The 24,333-nt window shown below is 36.4% G+C and overlaps 1 protein-coding gene across 1 annotated transcript; it reads right to left on the bottom strand.

The window, feature by feature from the left end:
* Positions 1-854: 854 nt before the first annotated feature.
* CLDN16 (claudin 16) lies at positions 855-23,021 on the bottom strand. The gene is made up of 6 exons (XM_006765872.1): positions 22,711-23,021; positions 22,524-22,675; positions 8,112-8,214; positions 4,883-5,047; positions 1,802-1,993; positions 855-1,159 (listed from the first exon to the last, which is right to left on the bottom strand). The coding sequence occupies exons 1-6, from the start codon at positions 22,850-22,852 to the stop codon at positions 1,026-1,028; spliced, it is 888 nt and encodes a 295-aa protein (XP_006765935.1). The 5' UTR covers positions 22,853-23,021; the 3' UTR covers positions 855-1,025.
* Between the last annotated feature and the right edge of the window lie 1,312 nt (positions 23,022-24,333).

Raw genomic sequence — 24,333 nt, 5'->3', positions numbered from 1 at the left:
TCATTCATTGATTTAAGTGTCTACAGAATTTTTTTTTCAAAAAAGCACATATTTTATGAGGAAATTTGATTATTTAAGTAAAGAGTTGTGAGGCTTTACTTAATTCAGCCATTCCAAGCCAACAGGACCAAATATTTGTTAATACCATATGTTGGATATTTTGCGAGGGGTTAAGGATCTAGTTGTGAGAGGACACCTGAGTTAGTGAATGCTAACATGGTGAATTCATAAAATATATTTGGTTGTCCAATCAATAAATGAGTGAACTCCCTGTTTAACTATTACTGCTGTAGTCTAATAATTTGGCAATGTATAGGCAAATGGGGAGTGGTGATAATAATACACAGATCTCTTATATTGTGAATGAGGAAGTCCTACTGACTCTGGCATTATTTTAGCATTTGCTTTTGACATTTGGAGTGTGAAGGGGAAACTTCTTACCTTTAACTTCTACCAGTAGCTGGTACATAAAGCTACTTTCTTTTTCCTTCAGTTTTAACAGAATCAGAACAATAGTAGGTGCTAACATTTAGATTGAATTTAAAAGAACCATCTTCTTCAAAGTTATCAAATAACTAAGTTGAGAATACAAAAAGTGAACCGAAACCCAGGGAAGGAGCTAAGAATTTGTTAATCCCTTCAAAGATGAGAATCTCCGGCATCTTTTGAAGGTTCTTTCTATTCTTAAAGTGTCACTTTATTTTAATATCACCATGTCACAATCTCTAATAGCAATATAGAACTCACAAACATTTTTTTATATTTTGGCAAACTCAACTTGAAATATAGGTAAAGTGTGTGAGAGCGAGAGAGAGAAAGAGAGAGAGAGAGAGAGAGAAGAAAGAATGAGGAAGAAGATGAGAATAATAGCAAAGAAGTGACAAACTTTTTTTTTATTAAGCTGCACAATTAATTTAGTTGAACATTAAGTTTAAATAACTGTTCCTTGGTTTGCCTGTTATTTTATTCACCTGAAATTATTGATTAATTAAATAACATACAAACACAGAATGATATGCAGCACTCTATACCCTTGTGTCCACAGCATACATTTTGGCAGTCTCTGTCCGAGGGGCTATGTATGACTTGGCCATGGAAACAGCTGCATTCGAATAGGCCTTCCTCATGGAATAAGGATAGTTCCTTTCAGGTCCCACATCTGTTTAGGAGAGGTAATTGTAGGGATATCAACATAATTATAGCTGAGTAAACTTTGGGAAATAAAATAATGTCAATTTACATATTCTTCTCCAAAAGTGACAGAATATACTAGTACAAATTCTAAGAAAGAATCATCTAAGAAGACCTCTAGATGACAATATAAATTTTTATCCTGTAAGTTAATTTTAGATTCAAAATTGAGCCAGGTATTTTCTTTTTTTTTCTTGATAAAGAGAAGAGTTCTTTTTGTTTTTAAGTGGTATTTTTAGAAACCAAATTGCAGTTTTTAACAACAAATATTTGGTTTGCCTTTCAGTCTACTTCTCTATTTAACTCCAGATATAAACATAATAGATTGGGTGAAGTGAGAGATATAAGATTATGATACATCAGATTAACCATTATATGTTTGGATATTAGACAGTTGTAGCTATGGGACTTTTTTTCAATAAATGTACCACTAACTGGGTAATAGGTTTGAATATTAGAAATGAGTTGTCCTTGAACAACTGAATTTTTTAATGGCAGCGAGTAGAGATCAAGGGAATAACATTATTTTGAGTTGGTGAGATGTGTTTCCATTGGGTTGGGGAAAATGATACTGGAGGCAGAGAAGTAGGCTAGTTTATTTTGTTCTTACCTTTGAAGATGTATAAGCAGCATGTGAGGATACCCCCAGCCAAAAAGCAACCCAGAGACCCAGCCATTCCAAGCCAACAGGACCAACCAAATTTATATTGGATGCCAAGAAATATATTGTGCAAAACCAGAGTAGAACGTTCCACATAAACATCAACAGCATACCACACAGAACCGATAATTCCTGGGGCACCTAAAAGAAAAGGAAGATGTAAAAAAAAATAAATGCAGGTCTTTTCTAAATTTAAATCCTGCTTCTCAAAACAGATGGCATTATGCGAGGAATAATAAATGATACTGTGGATTCATGAACAACTCAAATTGTGGTCACCTCTTTTATGTGTTCCTGTGGCTGCCTATCTTGTATTTCTTCCAAACTACATCTCAGAAATACAAAAATAAGAGTGCAGTGCTCATCTGTTTTTGTAAATCTAAAATGGTCACTATGGTATTCTTTAGTTTTTCTCTTTCCAATGTTATTTTAGTATTGTAGAAAGAAAACTATTAAAACAAACGAAAAATCTAAGGAAGAGAAAGAACACAAAATTTAAGACAAATAATGAATAACATATGTTCTTTCTATATCAATATTTTAATTGAAAGTGGATGTCTTTAAGAACATTCTATAGCTCCCCTTCTTCACCACCCAGACTGATGGTTAAAGCCATGTCAACTACATAACACACACTCATATGGAAATTAATGTTTTTAAAGTCATTCATTTTAGTGTGTTGACATTAAAAACTAGTAACTGAAGTAAAAATTGTCTTCAATTTAAAACAAATTCTTACCTATCACCTCCACATATAAGAATAAACAGAGAAAATTTATTCCTTGTAAATAGAATTTATCCCTTATAAATAAAATGTATTCCTTTTAAATTAGTCTATCTCACAAATGACTGGCTTGAAGTGATGCCACTAAGGTCCTCTTGTTTTAAAGGAATAAATTGCAAGTCAGAGCCTAGATGCAAAAAACAATGGGGGACCGGAGGATAAAAGACTATGTGAAAAGGGTATTTCTGAAACTTGTAGTGTCCAAAATGTTTTTTCACATTTTTTTCTCGGGAGTTTGTGATATCTATTTAAACCACCATTTCATTGCATTCTTCTCCCAATTACTTAATACAGTTTTTAAGAAGAACCAGATCATGAACATATAATCTTTATATAATAGGGTATACCCTATCATGCCTTTTCTATAATACTGTAACCAATGGGTTTAGAATGGAAATTCCTTTTGTTATAACTTAGAATCTATGTAAATATTCATACTAAATGTTGGTTCCAAGTCTTTGGACATATCTGGCAATTTAAATGTAGTCCTTTTTTTCTTCAGCCATTCCTACTAGGATTTTCTCTGTAGACGTGGTTTTCTTTAAATTTAGCTCATTCTAAAAATAGCTAAATTCTTGTAACTTTTTAATACAATCTAAGGATCATCAGGGCCTTGACTCAATGTTTGCACGTGAAAAAATCAGGGAGAACCCGGTTTTGAGTTGGAGATAGGTTAGGCTCTCTGCTATGAGCTTGCTCTGCATACATTGGATCTTCACAAGAGCAATTCAAACTAGATATTATTGCCCGGGCTTCTGCCTATCCTGCAGATCAGAAAATGAAGTCAGGTTAAGAAACTTGTCTAATAAAACCATAATATGCTAATTAGACTGGACAGCCGAACGACCTTCCAGATGAAGCTGGGGCTGTGGGGGCACAATCTCTATCCATTCACTACCTAGAGTGCCTGGTCAGGTTCTCACTTCCATTTGCTTTGCTAACGTTTTGCTTCTAGCATAAAAGAAGACAGTTTTCTCACTGGAGGATATTTCTGTTGGTTTCTTCAACAGGATGCTTCCTCCAAACTTGCATCAAGATCCAAAGATGACATCATGTTGTGGTAGAGAAAGACTAAGCTTTGAAGTTGACAACAGACCTGAGTACAATATTAATTGTGCTGTTTCACTAATAAATATCATGTGAAGTGTTTCTTGACTTATGGCTTATTAGTCATGTTTGATTTATTAGTCTTCAGAACTCTATTTATTCATGTGCTTCTTAAGTAAAGAGAATAATATTATCTGCTTATTGTTTAGTTTATGATCAAATGGGTTGGCACATGAGAGAAGTCTATTATAGGTCTTGGCACAATTTAATTCATTGCTAAAAAGAATTGGTGGGGGTGGACGTAAGGAGGCTTAATCTGGGGCTTAACTGAGAATTTAACTTCAGGAATAATCACATTAGAAATTATTTTTTAAATTAAAGCATTATACAGCTTTTTAAGATAGTTGAAAAATAGTTTGAGGACTTTGATAAATCTTGATCTGCCATATTAACAAAAAAAGATTAATTATCTGATTCCAAAGCAAAAGAAAGCAGGACTGGTGAATGTGCCTTTTACTCCTTCAATTTAGAAAAGGAAGTCACACACGATCCTAAAATGACCACTTCAGAACATCACCCTTCTCCTGCACCTCAAGAACCCTGAAACACCAATCAGAAAGAATATATGCACCCCTATAGTCATAGCAATGTTACCTACAATAGCTGAGATCTGAAAACAGCTCAAGTGCCTATCAGTGGATGAGTGGATAAAAAAGTTGTGGTGCATTTACACCATGGAATACTATTCAGCTGGAAAAAGGAAGGATTTTTTACCCTTTACAACAGCATGGACAACCTGGGGAATATTATACTGAGTGAAATAAGCCATCAGAGAAAGACAAATATCATATGATCTCACTTCTATGTGGAATTTAATGAATATAATAAATTGGTGAACAAAATAGGTCCAGAGGAGGCATGGATGCATGGAATAAGCTGACATATCTCAGAGGTATGTATGTGTGTGTGTGTGTTGGGGGGTGGGGGGGATACAGGAAGAGATTAACCAAAGAAATTGTATACATATATGCATAACCATTGACACAGACAATAGTATGGTGAAGGCCTTGGGTGGGGCAGGGTTGGGGGACTAATGATAGGAAATTGGGGAACATCTGTAATACTGTCAATAATAACAAATTTTTAAAAAAGGATCTTAGCTGCATATATCTACCCCTACCACTAATCCAGACCAGTACCTGCTATTAATAATGTGGTCCCAGCCACAAAGCAGATGCGCACTTTGATGTATGGCTCATCAGGGAGGAATTTCACGCAGTGGAGACCCAGGAGCAGGGTAATAAATCCGAACCCAGCTAGAATATCTGCAGTGATCATCAACGCCCGAGTCAGCACCAGCTTCACTGCAAGATCGGGGCAGGTGGTTACAGCATACTCAGAGGAAGGAAACATACTAACTCACAGACGGGCATAAAACACAGGCAACCTGAAAGGGGTACACTTAAATTTACATGAGTTTAGAAATGAGTACCTTTACATTTCTCATAAAACAGAAATATTATCAGACTATTGACATGTATTATCAGACTATGACAGTATTATTTGTTTAAGCACTGATTATCACTTAGTCTTGTTGCCTCCTATAAAAATGCCTGGTATACAGTGGGGACTAAATAAATGTTTCTATTTTGCTTCCTGTTCTGGACTGAATCCTGTTCACAAGTATGATAACTGAACACTGAATTCATAGTAGAATATCCGTTATGCAGAAGTTACTCAGTGAATATTCAATAATAAATGACCACTATATTTGTTTGAACTTTTATTATAAAATATTAAAAATAATTTGTTAAAGTTTGATATAGGGGAGCAAAATTAATTTTAATACGTATGTTGCGACTTTAAGCAGGTGGGAGAACCGTAATAGACTATTTCTGGAAGACAGATTATATGCTCTTTCACATTCCTTCAAGCCTCATTTGTTCATGGCCAAGACATCATATTAACCCTTTCATTTGCATTGTCAACTGAGCATATTTTAAAGCTACAGGCAGTGAGAATAAATAGTAGAAGGCACAGCTAAGAGAAGATAAGGAAACTAGAAGTAGAAGAGTAGCAATCACCTCCTGCAGTGGAAGCACCTTCCAATGGGAAAGCCTCCTAAATGAGTGATGGTTAAGATAATTTAACAATAGGAAGACTTCATTACAATGTGTGGAGGGTTAATTACCCAAAGTCAGAACTACTAGTCCTTTAGCTGACTAATAGAGAGGAGTAATAAAATTTATTCCTTTAATGATATAGTAATTAGGTTTTATATTCATAGTGATTTGGGGTTCCGTTGCACTATAAATAATTTCCCCCAATGATGAGGTAAATTTAGGGCCTATTTAGTAATAGGTTGCTTACAAAAATGTGGTCAATTTTTCTTATTTAAAGCAAAAAAAATCTTTTTATGATCTATGCAAGAGAAAAATCAATGCATAAAATCAGCTTCTACATTATTAATAGGTATATATATTATAAGCAATTATTGTGTTATTAAAATGTGAGTATATATTCATTTCTAGAATGGAATTTTTAAGGTCTCAAAATTTAGCATTATTTTTAAAAAACTAGGCTCAAATTTCAAATTTAGGCTAAACCTAAGGCTGACTTTTCTCAAAATTGAGGAAAGAAAATAATATGTAACTCATGAGGTAATATTAGTTTTTATATTTCAACAGATACTCCTGATCATCAAATGATATACACAAGTGGGACTCCTGTTCAACACCCCAAGCCAAGGGGCCCCACACTTTGGAGTGCCTCGCCTGAAGTTTTCTATGAGCCTTTTTGGAACCTGGGATGACCCAGTAACAGGAGCACCATCTGGATGGGGTGCCCTGAAATCATTGTGGGTCCTGGTCTTCCCGTCTTTGACCCTCGATCCCACCCAGAGCATTATCCAGATGCTCTGCAGAACTCTAGGACTCATGCTTATGAGGTCATCCGGGTGCTTCATGGCTAGGCCAATTCCAAGATAGTAGCACTGCAAGCAGGTTGCTAATGCAGGTTAGCCGGGAACTTTCTTTTGAAGATTGTGTGAGATTTGGCTGCCAGAATAATATTAAATATATTCTAATTTGTGGGGGTGGGGGAGTCTCAAATGAACTATATCAACAGGAACCCTGGGGAAAAAAGTATTTGTCTGGGTCTTCATACTTCAGTTTACAGGATAATGGAAAAGGTTATCTTTGGTTGACTATAGTTGTGTAAAAGATATCAAAGACTAAAAATAAAATCCTACTCTCATAAGTAACACCCTAACATAGAGGGAATAGTTATAATATTTTCTAGAATACATTTTCATCTCCATTGTCTTTAAGTATATGGTAGAGATTTTTAAAGAAAGTTAATGCATCTTTTCAATGTTATTTGCAACTAATTGGTAAGACTAAATAAAAGAAAAATCTGAGATAGTGTAAGCAAAAGTTACAAAAGGAACATTGAAATATAAAGTGGGTTTTCTCTTGTGCAGTGTGCTCATGAGTGATTTTATTTTCCTCTTGCATAAGTGTTTAATATGTTGAAAGATTTCATTTTTTTCTCAGCTGTATCCATACCTCCATATTTCTGGAATAGCTTAGTGACCACATGAATTTATATTCCTATTGACCAAATCATGCTTCTTTGTAGGTAGAACTAGGTTAGTGCAAAGAGGGGAAAGTGGGAAAGAATTAAGAGGTCTTTTTTTAAAAAGATGAAATAAAGTCTTTATGAATTATGTTAAAAAATGTTCCAGGCACTCAAATCCCAAATGCCAGGGGAAGATATTTACAGCACTGAAATCCTTTTAGGTTCTTTGCCCTGGATGAATAGCTTTCCGGGGAGAAGTCACATTCCAAGATTTGCTTTTCATTTATCTTGAGAAAAGAAGTAACCCTGTGGTACCATCACCTGCCAATTACTTTGAAAAAAACTAATACCAATTTGCTTTAATCTGTCTCTTTCTGTCTCTGTCCTTCTATCTCCAATTCTCTTTTTATAGCAAATCTTCCATTGAAATGCTATAAACTTCTTATTTGAACAGTCATAGTTAAAGGCTATCTCTGAAATACTTTTCATCTAACCTGTCAATTCTAATCATAAAATCAAAGCATCCTGAAGAATCCGTTTCAATTTCAAAAATGTTTACTATAAGCCTACTGTGTATAAGGCACTATGCCAGGTCTTTGGGGGAAAAGCAGAAATGAATAACATAATATTTTTACTCTAAGGAATTTACAAACACATTGGAAAAGATAAAATACTCTAAAATGTTTCAACTCACATTTCAGAAATAAACTAAATGTCTAATGAAAATATTTAAAACTGGAAAGAACCTTCATACAGTACTGTAGAACAAAAAAACCACATGACAGAAACCTGAGTTCAATTTTCTTGGGTATTCCCTCCCTGCGTGGGGAATGTCTAAGGTATACGTACAGGGATGTTCAGCCAGGATAGAATCGTACTCATCGCAGGTGCGAATTCCATCAAAAGCATTTGTGACACATTCCCACCAGAGGCCCCGGCATTTTGTGCTCACCTAGACATGGGAGAAGACAGGGTGTGAAACAATTCATGCAGACACACTTTAGTTCCCCTTGAGCAAAGGAAGAGCTCGGCTGTTGTGAGTTTGATAGCAAAGTACAGTGGTTACGAGCATGATCAGAATTTCCCTTACAATAAACACAATGCATTTTACAGTATTTTTCCTTAAACACTAAGAATTAAAGGCTTTCCCCACCAGGAAGTGAATTCACTTTCTGTATAGGGGTGGGAGGGATAAGTCATGCCTCAGCTGGATAAAAATCAAAATTAAGCATATGCAGATGCCTATGGTGGTTCCATCATCCATAGTTTATCATGGAGATAATTCATTTCACTCTCCTGTGCTGACATTTACTCACCCCTTCACCCAAAATCAATATAACATTAGATAATAACTGTTGACATCTTGAGTCTATTAATAATGATCATTAATTTGTCTTCATCATGGACACTGGGTTCCATGAAGACAAGTGTTATTATAAATGAGGTTCATAAATTTAAAGTAATTGGCACAGAAAGCTATATCTTAAAACACAAATAAGTGAACTAGAAAGACCTCACCATTTCTTCCTCCCTGCTCCACTGACAGACTACAATTGCTTACGCTATGATGTGGATGTAAACACACTAGCATTAATTTTATACAATCTGACAGCCATAAACCACTCTTAGTTAGAAATGCTGTGCAGATAATTCTTGGTCTACTTAGAGCTAAAAGCTACCAGTGCTCTGAGCCTGCCCATACTTTATCTCTAAATTGTAAGTCACAATAGATTTCTTAGAATTGTAAACATGCCAACAGAAAATAGTTCCCAGTATTCTTGACAGAGTTCATGCATATGAAACAGAGCTAATAAGATTGTTTCTGTTGACTCAATTACTGATTCAATTACCTTGGCAATCTGAAATAGATAAGATTTAGAAAGAGTTATCTTGGAAAATGAAAACTTAATTTTTTTCCTTAAAGAAAGAATAAGTAACAGAGCAGAGTGAGGAGAGAAATACAAAGGCACAGGGATTACAATTGGTGTGAAGAAGAAAGGAAGGAACACAAAACACTTTGACTTACAAAAGAAAATTCTAATGGGTAATATTTGCGCTTGGACACTCTCTGGCCTGTGTTCTGCTTTAAAGCTGTGCTGTGTGCCAAATAAAACTACCAAACTCTGCTGCTGGCTACTCCACCACAATTTCAAATGTAGTATGTCTTTGATCACTTTCTATGTGAAATACTTCTAACTGATAATAATTAATACTTCTTTTTTTACTTAAATTATTTAATGTTTAAAGTGTTACATATGTCTCTTTTTAGTCCAACTGACCTCCCGCTGCCGCTCCCACCTCCCAGCACATGTCCCAGCCCTCTACTGTCTGTACTCATTGGTTATACTTATATGAATGCATACAAATCTTTTGGTTGATCTCCTACTCTCCTCCCACCTTCCCCAGCCTTCCCTCTGAGGTTTGACGGTCTGTTTGTTCGATGCCTCTATATGTCCAGATCTATTTTTGCTCATCAGTTGATGTTGTTCATTATATTCCACAAATGAATGAGATCATGTGATATTTATCTTTCTCTGTCTGGCTTATTTCACTTAGCATAATACTCTCCAGGTCCATCCATGCTGTTGCAAAAGGTAAGAGTTCTTTCTTTTTTACAGCAGCATAGTATTCCATTGTGTAGATATACCACAGGTTTTTAATCTACTCATCTGCTGATTGGCACTTAGGCTGTTTCCAAATCTTAGCTATTGTAAATTGTGCTGCTATGAACACAGCGGTACATGTGTTCTTTCTGATTGGTGTTTCTGATTTCTTGGGATATATTCCTAGAAGTGAGATTACTGGGTCAAATAATTAATACTTCTATATTGATTTTGTACTACAAACAGTTGCTGTTTAAGCATATTATTATTTCATTTATTCTTTAAAGGACCCTATGACACATCATTATAATTGTCTATTTATAAATAAGGAAAAGAAGGCACAGGAAAGGTTAGTGATTAACCTCAAGAAAGTATCTTATCTAATAAAGAGGGAATATGCTAATTGACCATCACATCCTCACAAGATGGCAGTGTCCACAGCTAATAAAGAGGGAATAAGCTAATTGACTCTCACAACCTCACAAGATGGCAGCACCCATAAGTGGAACCCAGTGGAACAAGATGGTGGAACCCAGTCCCCTCAGCCCTGCCTCATCCAGCCTCAGTCCCCCAGTCCCTTCAGCCCCACCTCATCCAGCCTCAGTCCCCCAGTCCCCTCAGCCTCGCAGGGGAAGGCAGTTGGGGGCGAATGGCCCAGCAGGGAAAGGCAGTTGGAAATGATCATGCTGGCAGGGGAACAGTTAGGCATCAATCAGGCCAGCAGGGGAGCAGTTAGGGGGCTATCAGGCTCGCAGGCAGAGTGGTTAGGGGCAATCAGGCAGTCAGGCAGGCGAGTGGTTAGGAGCCAGCAGTACTGCACTGTGAGAGGGATGTCTAACTGCCGGTTTAGGCCCAATCGGACATCCCCCAAGGGGTCCCAGATTGAAGAGGGTGCAGGCTGGGCTGGGGGCCGGCCTTTCCCATGCATGAATTCCATTCACTGGGCCTCTAGTTGTTAGTAAATGGAGAAGATAGGATTCAAACACCAAAGCTGTGCATATGGCCTTAAGCATTGAGGTATGCTTAACACCCATTTTTTAAATTCCAAATCCATTTGGGCTAAACTACACTATTAATGGAAATTAAAAGACAGATTTGGGTGAAGCAGTAAGCCCAAAATTTATTCTCATCCTAAAGGCCATTATTCTATAAAACTTCACTTTGGCTTGCTCTTCCTGAGGTAAAATCTCCGAAAGTGATATTCTGAAATTTATTGAGTATTATTTCAGGAAACTAAAGAATCACAGAGATCAAAAATATAATGAAGAAAATCTATCTTGTGAAATTTAACACATCAATTTCTAATTTCTAAAAAACATGTGAACATGTAAATTTAAGCTATAGTTGAAAACATAGAGACTTTAAGTATAAATTGACATTTATTCGTTGTGTTGTATCTTGACCAAAATCTTACCTTTTTTCAGCCTCTATCTCTTTATCTGCATAGAAGAGATAATGCTAAAAAGATTATAAGAATTAAAAAGTGCACACACACACACACAATTTCTCAGTAAGTGATAATATTAATATATTAATAAATAACTTAAACACCATAATAACCTGAGTAGTGACTTTGTTCAGCTTTCCTGACTAACCATAAAGACAGTAGAGAAAGGTAGATGTCAGGAGCTGAATGGTGGTCACCAAAAAGATATGTCCATATCCTAGTCCCCAGAGCCTGTGAATTTGGGGGAAAATAAAAAAAAAAAAAGATTTACACATGTAATTAAGTTTAGGATCTTGAAATAAAAAGGTGGTCTTAGATTACCAGGCTAGGCCATAAATGTAGTGGTGTGTCCTCATAGGAGACAGAGGAGAGACACAGATAGAAGAGAAAGGGGAAATGTGAGCACAGAGGCAGGGATGGAAGTGATGTGGACACAGGTCGAGGAATGCCCACAGCCACTAGAAGCTGGGAGAGGTAAGGAATAGATTCTCCCCTAGAATCTCCAGGGACAGTGAAGCCCTGCCAACACCAGATTTCAAATTGCTGGCCTCTAGAACTGTGAGATAATGAATTTATCTGCGTGAATGTGGACCAAAAATGGGAGGCTCTGTAAATAAATCTAGCAATTCTAGTGACTGAAAGTAACCTCACAGGGTGATCTGACCATAAATGCACAATTGGGCAGCTTATGGTGAGTAGTCATACCCCAGGCATATAAGTTTTTTTTTAATAATTGCCTTTCTGTTATTTTTTATTATCATTATTATTTTATTGACTTCAGAGAGGAAGGGAGAAAGAGAGAGATATAGAAATATCAATGATGAGAGAATCATTGATTGGCTTTCTTCTGCACACTTCCCACCAGGGATTGAACCCACAACCGGGCATATGCCATGACTAGGAATTGAATCGTGACCTCTTGGTTCATAGTTCAATGTTCAACCACTGAGCCACACAGGCTGGGCCATATAACTTCCTTAGTAGGTTTATCTTTGCCTTCAGCAAGCACTGTCCATTCTTTTAGTGCATCCAGGTAAACACACCTTTGGAAAGCTCTTTTTCAGAGCTCTGAGAAGTATAACCACCCTCAAGAGAACACACATAACTGTGTTAACAATCCTGCAATCTAACCCCTGACTTGCTTTCTCCCACCTCCGTGTCATCTTTATGTTCCCTCCTTAATTCCAAATGTATAAAAGAAACCACAAACTGTCATTCTCTGGAGAATTTCAGATATTGCTTCCCAGCAATTGTTGTCAGGTTGGCTCAAATAAATTCTTATAAAATACTCTGAAGATTTGGACATTCTTACATCAACATTAAGCTATCAGATTTGTGGTAATTTGTTATGACAACCATAGGAAACAAAAACAATAAATATTATTTTTACTCAGCTATTATACCATAACAAAAAGATGCTATAATTATTATCCTATATAATAAATAGCTAATATGCTAATTAGACCAGACAGCCAAATGTCCTTCCAGATGTCCTTCTGGACATCCTTCCAGATGAAGCCATGGCTGCAAGGGCTGAGGCAAGAATGACCTTCCTGAACGAACAGTGGCAGGGGGTGGGACCAGTGAGCCTGTGCCTCCAGGCCAGCCATGGCAGTCCCTGAACCTCTCCTTCCTCACAGGCAGCAGGAGAGGCGGTGGCACAGGTCTAGTCCTGGCACCCCCACTTCCGCAGAGGCAGTGGGAGAGGGGGCGGCGTGGTCCTGGCTCCTCCACAGAGGTGGGATGGGGTGCGACCACGATGCCTCAACTTCCCATGGCCCATCCCCCAGCCTGCCTGGCCCAAATTGGCCCCCCAAACAGTGGGTGGGAGGTGGTGCCAGAGCTAAGGAGCAGCAAGCCAGCTTCTGGTTGAGCGCCCCCCACCCCTCAGCCAGAAGCCGGGCTCATGGCGGGCGAGCAGAGCAGCAGTGGTGGGAGCCTCTCTGCCTCCGCTATAGGCGGGTGGTAAGGAGTGAAGGGTCCACGCTGCAAGAGCCCTGGACTGTGAGAGGGATATCTGAGTGCTGGCTTAGGCCCCGGGGGGATGGGGCCTAAGCTGGAAGGTAGACCTCCCCTGAGGGGTCCCGGACTGCGAGAGGGCACAGGCCGGGCTGAGGGTCCTGCCCCACACCCAGTGTACAAATTTCATGTACCAGGCCTCTAGTACATACCATAACAGAAAACAGACTTTCTGTCAGTCTTTCTATTAACAGAAACACACGGGATCCAATTTATTTCAAATTAAGCTAGGTTATGTGGATTTGAAGTCACTTCTTTATAATCAAAGAATGAATATCTACAATTTTCTTCTAACTCAGCCACTAAAACAACCCATCCAATCTACTATGGCTATTCTTGTTATACATGACATTATTTAGAAAGTCACCTGAGATATACGTATATGTGAGAATACTTATTTTTACATAAGGAATATTTCTTTCATGCCAACATAATCCAGTAGTAGTGTCATTTTTCAAGGCTATTGATCATTTACCTGCAATGACCATATTTAGAAAAGCAATGAGCTCATTAGAGGAAACAAGGATTCCAATTTCATTAGGTATTAATGCTCAGGGGCACACTATTAGATTGCTTGGTATTCACACTCAGTTAAGGTATGTGAGAATAGTGGCTGTAATTAACTAAACTTCTGTGTTAATATAGCACTTACTGGAGACATTCTTAAAGGTGCCTTTGTGCATAAAAGACAAGGTTAAAAGATTTTATGTTATTTGGCATATTTAAGAAATCCTTCATTGTCTACAATGTATATTGTTCACTTATCTCTGTATTGTACAATGGCTTATTAAGAATTTTCTAAAAGCCAAGCAGATATAAGTTCTTAAAAGTTTTAAGACAAGGTTCTTAAAAAGCCAACCAATGCTTAGAATATATGCTTAACCTTTCTTTAAGGACAAAAATGAAAAATGTTAACTAATAATTTTACCTCACAGGGTTGTCCAAAATAGGTGATCCCTAATTTAAGTTTTTTTCTTTTAATAAGTGATTTATATATTAATAAATAATATACAAACCCATACTAGAGGAATTTGTATATTATGTCAATAAATAGCTATTGATCCTGAAGTTAGAGAAGGTATTATCTCCTAAATTATGAAAAGTTTATCCAAGATACAACAATGAAAGTACACAAGCACAAGGCCAGCAGAAATCTCTTAATATTAATTAGCTGCCAATAGTGAAGCATAGAGATTTTACAGAACAGTCCATATTTCTGGCTTCCCTTGGAAACGTGGTCAGTGTAGCCACCTGAACTCCCTGGTTCAATGTAGCAACAATTACCATGAGGTAAGTAGTTGCTCCATTTAGGTGGCATTTGTATTCATAGGGTCTACACTATTCTACCAGTTTGAATGTTGGCTTCCTTGCTTCTGTAGGCATTTGAATTTTCCCTTGATAGTATATAACAATGAGAATAACTTCCCTTGAACTCAAGCTGACAAATTTCTACCTATTATTCAAATCCTACTTCCAAGATATCGTTTCTCCCATGCTCTGAACTAGAATTAATCTCTTCCCAGGTAAGAGTAACTGTCCATATTGTTCTCTAGCACTTACAATATTAAATTATCTTTTGTATGTGCATTTATGTACATCTGTCGTTGTCATCTTTCACATTATATTCATTGAATGTCTGTCATGTTTCAGTCAATAGGCTAACTAAATGCTATGGATACAGCAATGACCAAGACAGGTATGATACCTTCCTCAAAGGAGCCTCCTCCTTTGAGACAGACCCTCCTCCTTGGTTACATAATAGATGCTCAATAAATATTTATTGGGGGGTGGAGATTAGTGAATCTATCTTCTACACACACAATAACTCTCATTTAATCTTTGGCATAGATAATGGACTGATGCTTAATATGTGCTTTCAACTTAACGGAATAGACTAGGACACCTGAATCCAAGAGCTAACTATTATTTACACCAGAGAGTTTATACAGATTTGGTGTCAGCCTGGATCTCATCTGGTCAACTGGCTAAAAAAAAGTATTTACCATGATACTCAACATGAACAGGATACCACTCAGAAAAAGCTTTTGGAAACCATATTGAGGATGACTCTGCCCAGTTAAGTTTCTCATAGCATAAATTAGTTCCTTAATCCTGGAGTTTCTTATTCTGATCTCTTTACCAGTTTCCCATCAAGGTCTCTCTCCCCTAGTCTTTGCCAATTTCTCTTTCTTATTACTTTTGAAATACAAGCAGCCCAACACAATTTTGCCTGCCTTGTCTTATTCAGTGTAGTTTTGAGTGTGTTTGTCTTGCCTCCACATATTTTATATGTAGTATTAGAGAAACTTAAAAATACTTTAATTAATTGGCATTTTATTTCTCATTCAGTTACATAGGACATGTATACACAGTAAAATTTTTGGTTAACCACTATCAAATATAATTTTTCGTTGTCAGTATTCATTAATATAAATGCATATCTACTTTGATTTGTGTGTAAATATACATAAGAAGAATGGATAAATAAAAAAATAAATGTAAATGTATTTTTAAAACCACATTGCATACACATATAGGAAATAATAGTTTTAACAGTAATTTACTATCCTTATGCTAACATACTTTACATTGAAGATTCAACATACCTGTTTCCAATATTTATCTAATTATATTTATCAATATGCAAATGTTTTTATTTTAATTTTTAAATAAAATTAATTGGGTAACATTAGCTAATAAAATTACATAGGTTTTAAGTGTACAATTCTACAATACATCAGCTATGTATTACATTGTGTGTTGACCAAGTAAGTTTGAATAATATTAAATAAGATGTTTTACTTCTAAAACTTGAAACACTTTCAATTTTAACATAAAATACATTAGAATTTTTATCATAGGATTCTAAATTTTTTATTTTAATATTTACTTTTACCTTTCTTACTCTCCCAGTGTCTAAAAGAACTCAAGACAAATATTTATAAGGATGAGGAAGCAAGATTAAAATAAGCATAATGGACACCACCTTTCCTTTCTACTCCATATTTGTACCATGAGTTTATTTGCTAAAATATATTTGGTTTATCTCTGCCTGCTTATTAGTGGAGCACTGGCTGAAAGTATAAATAGTAAAAATAGGATAATACAAACATATTAAGTAAAATATAATTCTTGTTGTCTTCACAGTTAAATTACCTAATTTACATATCAGAACTATCTAAATATTTCAATTTTAGCATTTATTGTTCAATTTAAGTCACACATTTAATAATTTTAGCATGCATATGAAAGTATGGTGTCACAACTCTGCAATGATTTCTGCCCAATGACAGATCATAATTTATATTGGATAAATGATAATAAAATTAGTATTATCATTAAATTACTGATTCAGTATTTTAATAAAATACTAATTTTATTATCATCTATTCAACTTAAATCATTACTTCTTGCTTCTCTTCTTCATTTCATTCTCTCTTTGAAATACCAGGCAGAAAAACTATGGACCAGAATATACTCTTCATCAACTTTATTATGCATCCCAGGGGATTAGATCTTTGCCTATCTTATTAAAAAGAGAAACCAAATCCATATCTTGAGAAAATTGAAGTTGTACCAAGATAAAAGATTTTGCCTAAAAATAGTGTTGGCGTCCCTACAGAGATACTTCTCATTTAGGGCTCAATATGAGTTTCCAAAGATCACTTTATGTTGTATTTCATTCACGTTCATTTATTCATCCTTTTAATAGGCATGGCAAGTATCTTAATAGTTACCCAATCAATTCATGTTAGCAAATAAATCGGGAGTTTCTATTATTTGGAAGTCCCTGTTAGGTGCTATAGAAGAGCATGAGATCGATGAAAGAATTTCTGTAGCCTCAGATGTGCAATGAAGGAGTTTAAAATCAGTTGGAAAGTAAAAGTAGTATATAAATAATCAGAGTACACACTAGATAGATTTTTTAAATATTTACTTTATGTCTGAAAAAATATAAATCCTAGGGGAGAACCTGGTGATGGAGCTAAAATAAATTCAAATGTGGGAAACATTCATTGAGGTAATCAAATTTTAATTATAACAGTGCATGGTGTATAGCAGGTTCTCAGTCAATAATTAACAAAAGAGTAACTGAAAATGTAATAATCTTGTGAAAACATTTTTCCCCTCTGGTAGTTGAGACCAGTAATCTTGTGAAGAAACTACTTTCCTATTTCAGTGTGGATAATGGATAATTACAATATCCATAATTTATTTTCTTTTAAAAAAATATTTAATAGATAACTTACGCTATTTTGTCTTTCTTGTCTGCCTATTCCCCTGGTTAGACAAAAAAAAATATCATAAGTATAAAAATGGGCAAACCATAGCCCAGAGAAGTAAACAAAACTTCTCCAAGAAAATCAATAGCAAAAATAGGAATAGAACTTAAATGTCATATTTCACCTTTAAGTGAACATTATATAAAATGTCATCTCCTCCTCCAGAACAAAAACAAACCGATAAAAACTGCAAATAGACAGTAATATATCTAATGGTTATTGACTGACTTGTATCTGCCTGGTACTGTGGTACACAAGCTCATTTAATCCACACAAGACACTTATAATGTTCATGTTTTAGTCTCTCTGTGCAGAAGAGGAAATGCAATTTATAGCAGCTTAGACACCTGTCAAAATTCACACAGCTACTACCTGGCAAGATGGGATTTAATCTCAGTTCCTTCTAACATCAAGTCCAACCTGTAGGCCTCCCCACCATACAGCATCATATTATCCCATCTTGAGGTGCTGTATAAGAATCTCAACAAGATAAAATTGTGGGGTGATTCAGGGACATTGCTGCTCGGTGACTTCTGCATAGAGACTAATTGTCCTCCATTTAAGCTCTAGGTGAGTGACTCCACCAGTCCTCCAACTGCCCCCAAACAATAAAGGATTTCAACCTCTTCACCTCCCTCTTCATCAGCCTTCTTTTTCTACATGCAATCAATTACAAATTCTATCAACTTGAATTCTTTAGAATTTCCCATATGTTCACATGTCTCCTTTGCTGCCATCCTAACTCAGACCACTGTCGCTTCCCTCCTGTTCTGTGGCAAAAGTCTAATTTCTCTCCCAATACTTCATTTCACTGCTTCCCAGCATTCTCCACAAGCAGCCAGAATGATTGATCTTTCTAAAATACATGTATATGTTTGTTTACATTGAAACATGCTTGCCTATGGTATACCATCTATATTTTAAATGATCTCAAAGTCCTTGAGATCTAGTTCCTATATTCTCTTAAATACATTGGAAACTCTAATCATGTTGAAATATATACAAAGCCACAAAAATACAGCGCTCTCACACCTGGATCTCTGCCCACACAATTCCCTGTGCTTGGGACACTCGACTTCTTCTTCACTCACCTATCCTTCAAATCCTTAGTTCAGATATTTCTTCTTCTAGGTAGACTTCATCGGTTATCCATAATTGAGTGAGCTAGCCACTCAGAGTTATTTGCAAGAATATACTATAACTATCAATTCACTATTTTCCACAATATGCGGGGAGCAATTTAAGGAATATCCAGGTCTCATTCTACTTCATAATCTTGTACCCACAGTACCAGGTAGATAGTAGGTGTCAAAGAATATTTGTGAAATGCAGGAAGATAGAAACAAATGGAGAAAGGAAGGGGGAAATAAACCAATAAAGGAGAAAGGGGAAGAAAAAGAAAAAAAAAGTAGAGGAAGAGCATACATAAGGGACTTTAAGAAAAGGAGGGGGGTGATAGAGGGAAGAAGAAGAAAAAGAGGGAAGAAGGGAAAGAAGAAGGAAGGGAGAAAGAAAAAAGGAAAGGAGAGAGAGGGAGTAGGAGAAAGAAAAGAAGAGCCTATGAAGTTAGAGAAAAATGGAGAATATTCACTCTAAACTACTAGTGGAAATTTCTAGGGAGGCTCTAAATGCCATCAGACATTGGGTGACTGGCCATCTCTCTGGGATTGCAGACATAGTCATAACCAAGGAGTCCTGGTGTTAAAGAAAGTGAAGACTGAAAAGGCCCTTAAAATGACTGAGTTCAACTTCATCTTATGATTCAGCCAAAGAAAGGAGGTGTGGGTTGCTCAATCAGTAGAAAACAAATAAGATACAAGCACAGACTGGAATAATCTCAAAATCCAAATTCTCTTCACCACAACTATCTTCCCAGAGACAAATGAGTTAGTAAAGACAGGAGCAGTATGGTAGCTTAGGGTGGTTGGTCCTCGATTTGGGGCTATGCCTCTGTGTGCTATTTCTTTCCCCTGATGTTTTACTTAATGCAAAGAACTTCACTCTTCAAGGCAGGTAGAAGTAAGGCGAAAGGACCCTGTGTGATATTCTGAGGTTCTTTCTGCTTGTGCTCCCTGTTACTAATCTTGATCCTCTAATGAGCCCTGAGTTTCTGCTCATGCTTCCCTTGTCATGTGTCTTCTTGTCTGGAAGGCCCCCACTGCCATTTTCACCTTTTGAAATCCTTTGTATCTTTTTGAAGCTTTGTGCAGATGCTTTTCCTCTCCAAGGCCTGCACCAGTGACAGGAAATAATCACTCCATCTTCTCTGCACCATTGGCATCTTGTTCATTTCTTTCTCCAATATGAATTGGCCTATGTCTTTTGGTATAGACTTATGTGCATATTTTTTCCTCACTAGATGTACACTCTTGTCAGCCTGACTCATTTTTGCTTTATCCTTATCTCCCCTAGTAGATACTAGCATAGTACCTTTTATATGGAATATATGTCATGGTTTTTTAATGTTGAATTGAGCTATGGATACCATTTTCCAACTCTGAAGCCTATATCGTCCTAAAAGATTAACAACGCTAGAAATTCATAACACTCCTTTAAAAAAAATTTCTATGAGCATGCTTTTATTTAAAGCACCTTTGTGGTGCCAACTTTTGTTCAACAGTTGTTTAAAGCGAGTTGTTAATATGGACTAATGGTAATACATATATATGAGGAAGGAAGCAAGACAAGCAGCATAATTGAGTCAGTGAGTGTCACAACCTTCAAATTTATGGATAATAGTATGATTCCATATGTTGGCCCATAGAAGGAGCAATTATTAAGAAAGATTCATGTCCCTTTAAAAAACTGGCAAATAAAGAGATTGTTGGAAGAGAAGGAGCCTCATCTGTTACAGATTCTTTCTTTAAATGTGGAGGCTTCTTGGGAATATTTATAGCAATATATTTCAAGTATTGGAAATGAGGAAGAAGCTAAGAAATACTCACTAGAGCTTGCCCAAGGTTAGCAAGGATTTACTCGAGGTGAATAACCTAGACTACTCATTCCATTCATTTTAGCTAGAAGTGTTCTTGCCCAGAGCAGATGGCAAATTGGTTGGAGGTAGTAAAATAAAAGCAAGAAGGCACTTTAAGTGCCAGGACTCCCAATCTCTCCAGCAAGGCTTGACCCTTTCGAAACTCCCATTTCTTATCAAGTGAAGTTAGCAGTTCCATTAGCTTAAGCAGACGGATTTTCAAATTGTTTTGGAAAATATTTTAACAATGCTTTTAGATGAAATGTTGTATATTTTTAAAAACATAACTTTAAGTCTGCTCAAGTCCAATATATTACTGTGTTATTCACCTACTCCTGACAGTCCAGATTCTGGTAAGCTAATGGCCGCAGATGTTTTTATCTGCATTTCCCCTGAGCATTGTTCAAAGGGCATTGTCTTCATTCACTGCTTATTTGCATGACCAGATAAAATGCACCAGGTATAGTGGACATTCTTTACAGTAGTTCTATTAAATTTTTCAAAAATATAACTTTTGGCACTAAAGAAGTTTTTATAACTCCATTGGTTCTGAAATGCCATGTAGAAGTCTAAGAAAAATTAAAAGCAAGAAAAAAAAAATAAATGGCAGAAATAATACACAGCAAAATAGAAAGATTATTACCCTTCATTTCTAACTTCCATTTGAGAGTGGAATAAATAAAATTAGGGGGAAAAGCTACCATTGCCCTCAGGTATCTTTCCTAAACTTCATAGAGGTGATATTACAGCATTTGTTAAATTGTTTCTTTCAGATGTACATACAAGAACATATTGGGTTGCTATATAGTCTTTATTGGAGGTCCTGATATGTTGTTTCTTTTTCTTACCTACACTTTTTGAACCTTACTAATGAATAGTAGCTGATTTTGATATTTACTCAGTTCCATCTCTCTCACATTCCGATAGCCATAGGAAATGCTTTTAAACTCCAAAATTACTTCTTTCTGAGCTTCTCCAGTGAGAAAGATAAAATCTTCAAATGTCAACTACTCACTCATTCTTGCATAACAGTTGGTTCCAGAGAGCAACTCATTTTTAAGAAAGGGTTTCTTAAATCTGTGTCTACTCCCTGTACCTTGGGACACACTGGAAGATGTGCTTTCCCACAGAATGTTTTCTCCTACTTGGAAACTTCTTAAAATAACATTTTTCTATAGCATACTGATTGAATAGATTTTATATGTCTTGAGTTTCATTACTCAATTTCTTAGACTACCATTCTTTAAGAAAGTCTATCATGCTACTCTTAATGCTGTCATTAAGATTAGCAAATTTATGTTTAAGAAACTGTTGGGGGGTAGTTAGGGGTGGGGGGATTGAGAAAAGACAAGAAAAATTCATGGACACCAACAACAGTGTGGGGATTGCCAAGGAGAGGAGGGTGGAGGGAGGTAAAGAAAGGTACAGGGGGGATAAAAGGAAAAAGAAGGATACTTGACTGGGGGTGGTGAGCATGCAATACAGTATACAGACGATGTATTATAGAATTGTACACCTGAAAGCTGTATAATTTTGTTAACCAGTGTCACTCTAATAAATTCAATAAAAAGGAGAAAAAGAAAGAAAGGTGCTATTGGAATGTTATTTAAATTGGTGTATACAGCAATGGAAGAGGTGAATTTCTGGAGGGCTGAGTGATAGAGGTTATATTATTACCCTTTTATAAATTTATCCTTAGAAAAAAGAAATTATTCAGTTACTTCATCTGCAAAATGGAATACAACAATACTTACATCATAGATTAACTGCAAGGATCCAATGAGTTGAAATGTGAAGACTCAGTAAGTAGTAAATAAAGAGTTGATCCGTCCATGTTGGCAATTATCATCAATCCCAGTGAACACAGTGAGGCAGTGAGACTTTGAGAAAATGTGGAAGGGCTTGAGTGAGAAAAAGAAGTTGCTGACTTCTTACCTCCAGGGAATCATCGGCATTCACCATCCAACAGTCTGTCCAGGTGGCTACAACCAAGAAGCCAGTAGAGAACAGGGCAAAGAAGCAGGCCACGTACTGAAGAAGATCCCTCATCTTAGCGAGCAGCCGGACTGGAAGGGATGCATGGGAAGCTGCCAGCCCTTGACTACTCAGGTAGCTGGAATGCTGTCAATCTCCCGTGCTCCCGGTACCTGGGGGTGTAAAAATACTGGTCTTTTCCTCTTTCTCACACCCCACTGCAGGTGTCTTGAGTTGCAGTAAGAGTTAAAGAAACAGGCTGTAACCCACAGAGGGGTCCTGGAGGTCATTATCCGAAACAACCAGCCTCCAATCAGAAGCCAGGCCAGTGAAAGGGCCGGGTATGTTCTCTGTGCAGGAGCAAAGGAGCCCTGGTTATGTTTTCCGCCCAGGCTGTGAGATGATGGTTGATGGTTACCACGGTATTTTCAGCACCAAGATGGAGAGAAGGAAGAAGGGTCATACGCCTGTAAACTGATCTTTCTCAGGCCCTCCAGGGAAAGTGAGCTATTCTGCCCCCCTCCCTAAGGAGGCTACACGGTTGACTGAGTGCTATTTTATTATAGGACTATTTTAATATTCGCCGACTACCTTAGACAGACAGGCCACGGGTGAAACTATGCCAAACAAGTGCTTGCTCAAGGGAGTTTGCATTCCAAAGTATTGGTCAGAACAGCCCCATGAAGGGTTTTCAGCATCTGGGCCCCAGGTAGAGCCACCGCTCCTAACCTTTCCTAATCTTTCGGCATCATAGAGTGGGAAAGGGAGTGCATTTTTATTCAGGCAGCTCTGGGTGGAAATCCTTGCTCTGAATCTTATAGGGTGAGGGCACTTAGGTTGCAGTTTCTATAAAATGGGAGTGTTAATACTTTCTTAGTAAGATGTTTGTGAAAATTAAATGACAATTTGACTCTAACTCATTTAGAATAGTATCTGACAAAATAGCTGAATATAAGAATTCTCTATATGATTACTTTTCTTCCAACCACACACCTGTTTATGTTAGGAAATTACATATACTGACATATCAAAGTGGGCTTATATATTATATATAATAGCAATGGCAACTGTAGTTTTATCTACAGCTGAATGGGTAGCCTTCTTGGGTATAGATATTCCATAACTAGTAGTCCTTTAGAAATTTTAAAAATACGTAAAAGAACATATGAACCATTATTTTATCTTCATCAGATAGACTCCTCTATAGTAAAATACAAATTTTAGTGATAATAATAAAAACATTTTACATGCCTCGTAATGCAAGAAAGAATGAGAAAAGTGGGAGAGAGAGGGCTTGAAAAAGAAAGAGAAACAGGAATAAGAATTAGAAATCAGTCATTACTCTGAAAATTAGCTGCTAAGTTACTTTAGTACCAGTGAATAAAGAAATTACTTTTTTTCCCTATTTAATAAAGATTTGGTTATAGTGTAGGGTAAAAGGCTAAAATCAGTATTGATTTAATATCCTTCAATAATATTTTAAATAGTAAATTTTGTGACTAAAATTTATCACATTATCATTTTAATTCATGTGTATTATAATATACAAAAGGTGAATATAAATGTAAAATTAATCTAAAAGCTGGATTTAAACCCATATTTGGAATATAAACCCAATTATTGCCATAAATAAGGTTGTACATGCTAAGAGTTGATATCATTATTAGTTTATGAAGCACATTACAGAAGCTTTTAATTTTGCTTATTTGATTTATTTTACTTAACAATTGGGAAAATACTTATTTTTAAAAGTGCTCATTCAAATAATGTA

This window comes from Myotis davidii, unplaced genomic scaffold, assembly GCF_000327345.1.
Source record: "Myotis davidii unplaced genomic scaffold, ASM32734v1 scaffold41, whole genome shotgun sequence".
Classification (NCBI taxonomy): domain Eukaryota; kingdom Metazoa; phylum Chordata; class Mammalia; order Chiroptera; family Vespertilionidae; genus Myotis; species Myotis davidii.
This window is presented reverse-complemented; position numbering and strand designations above follow the sequence as displayed.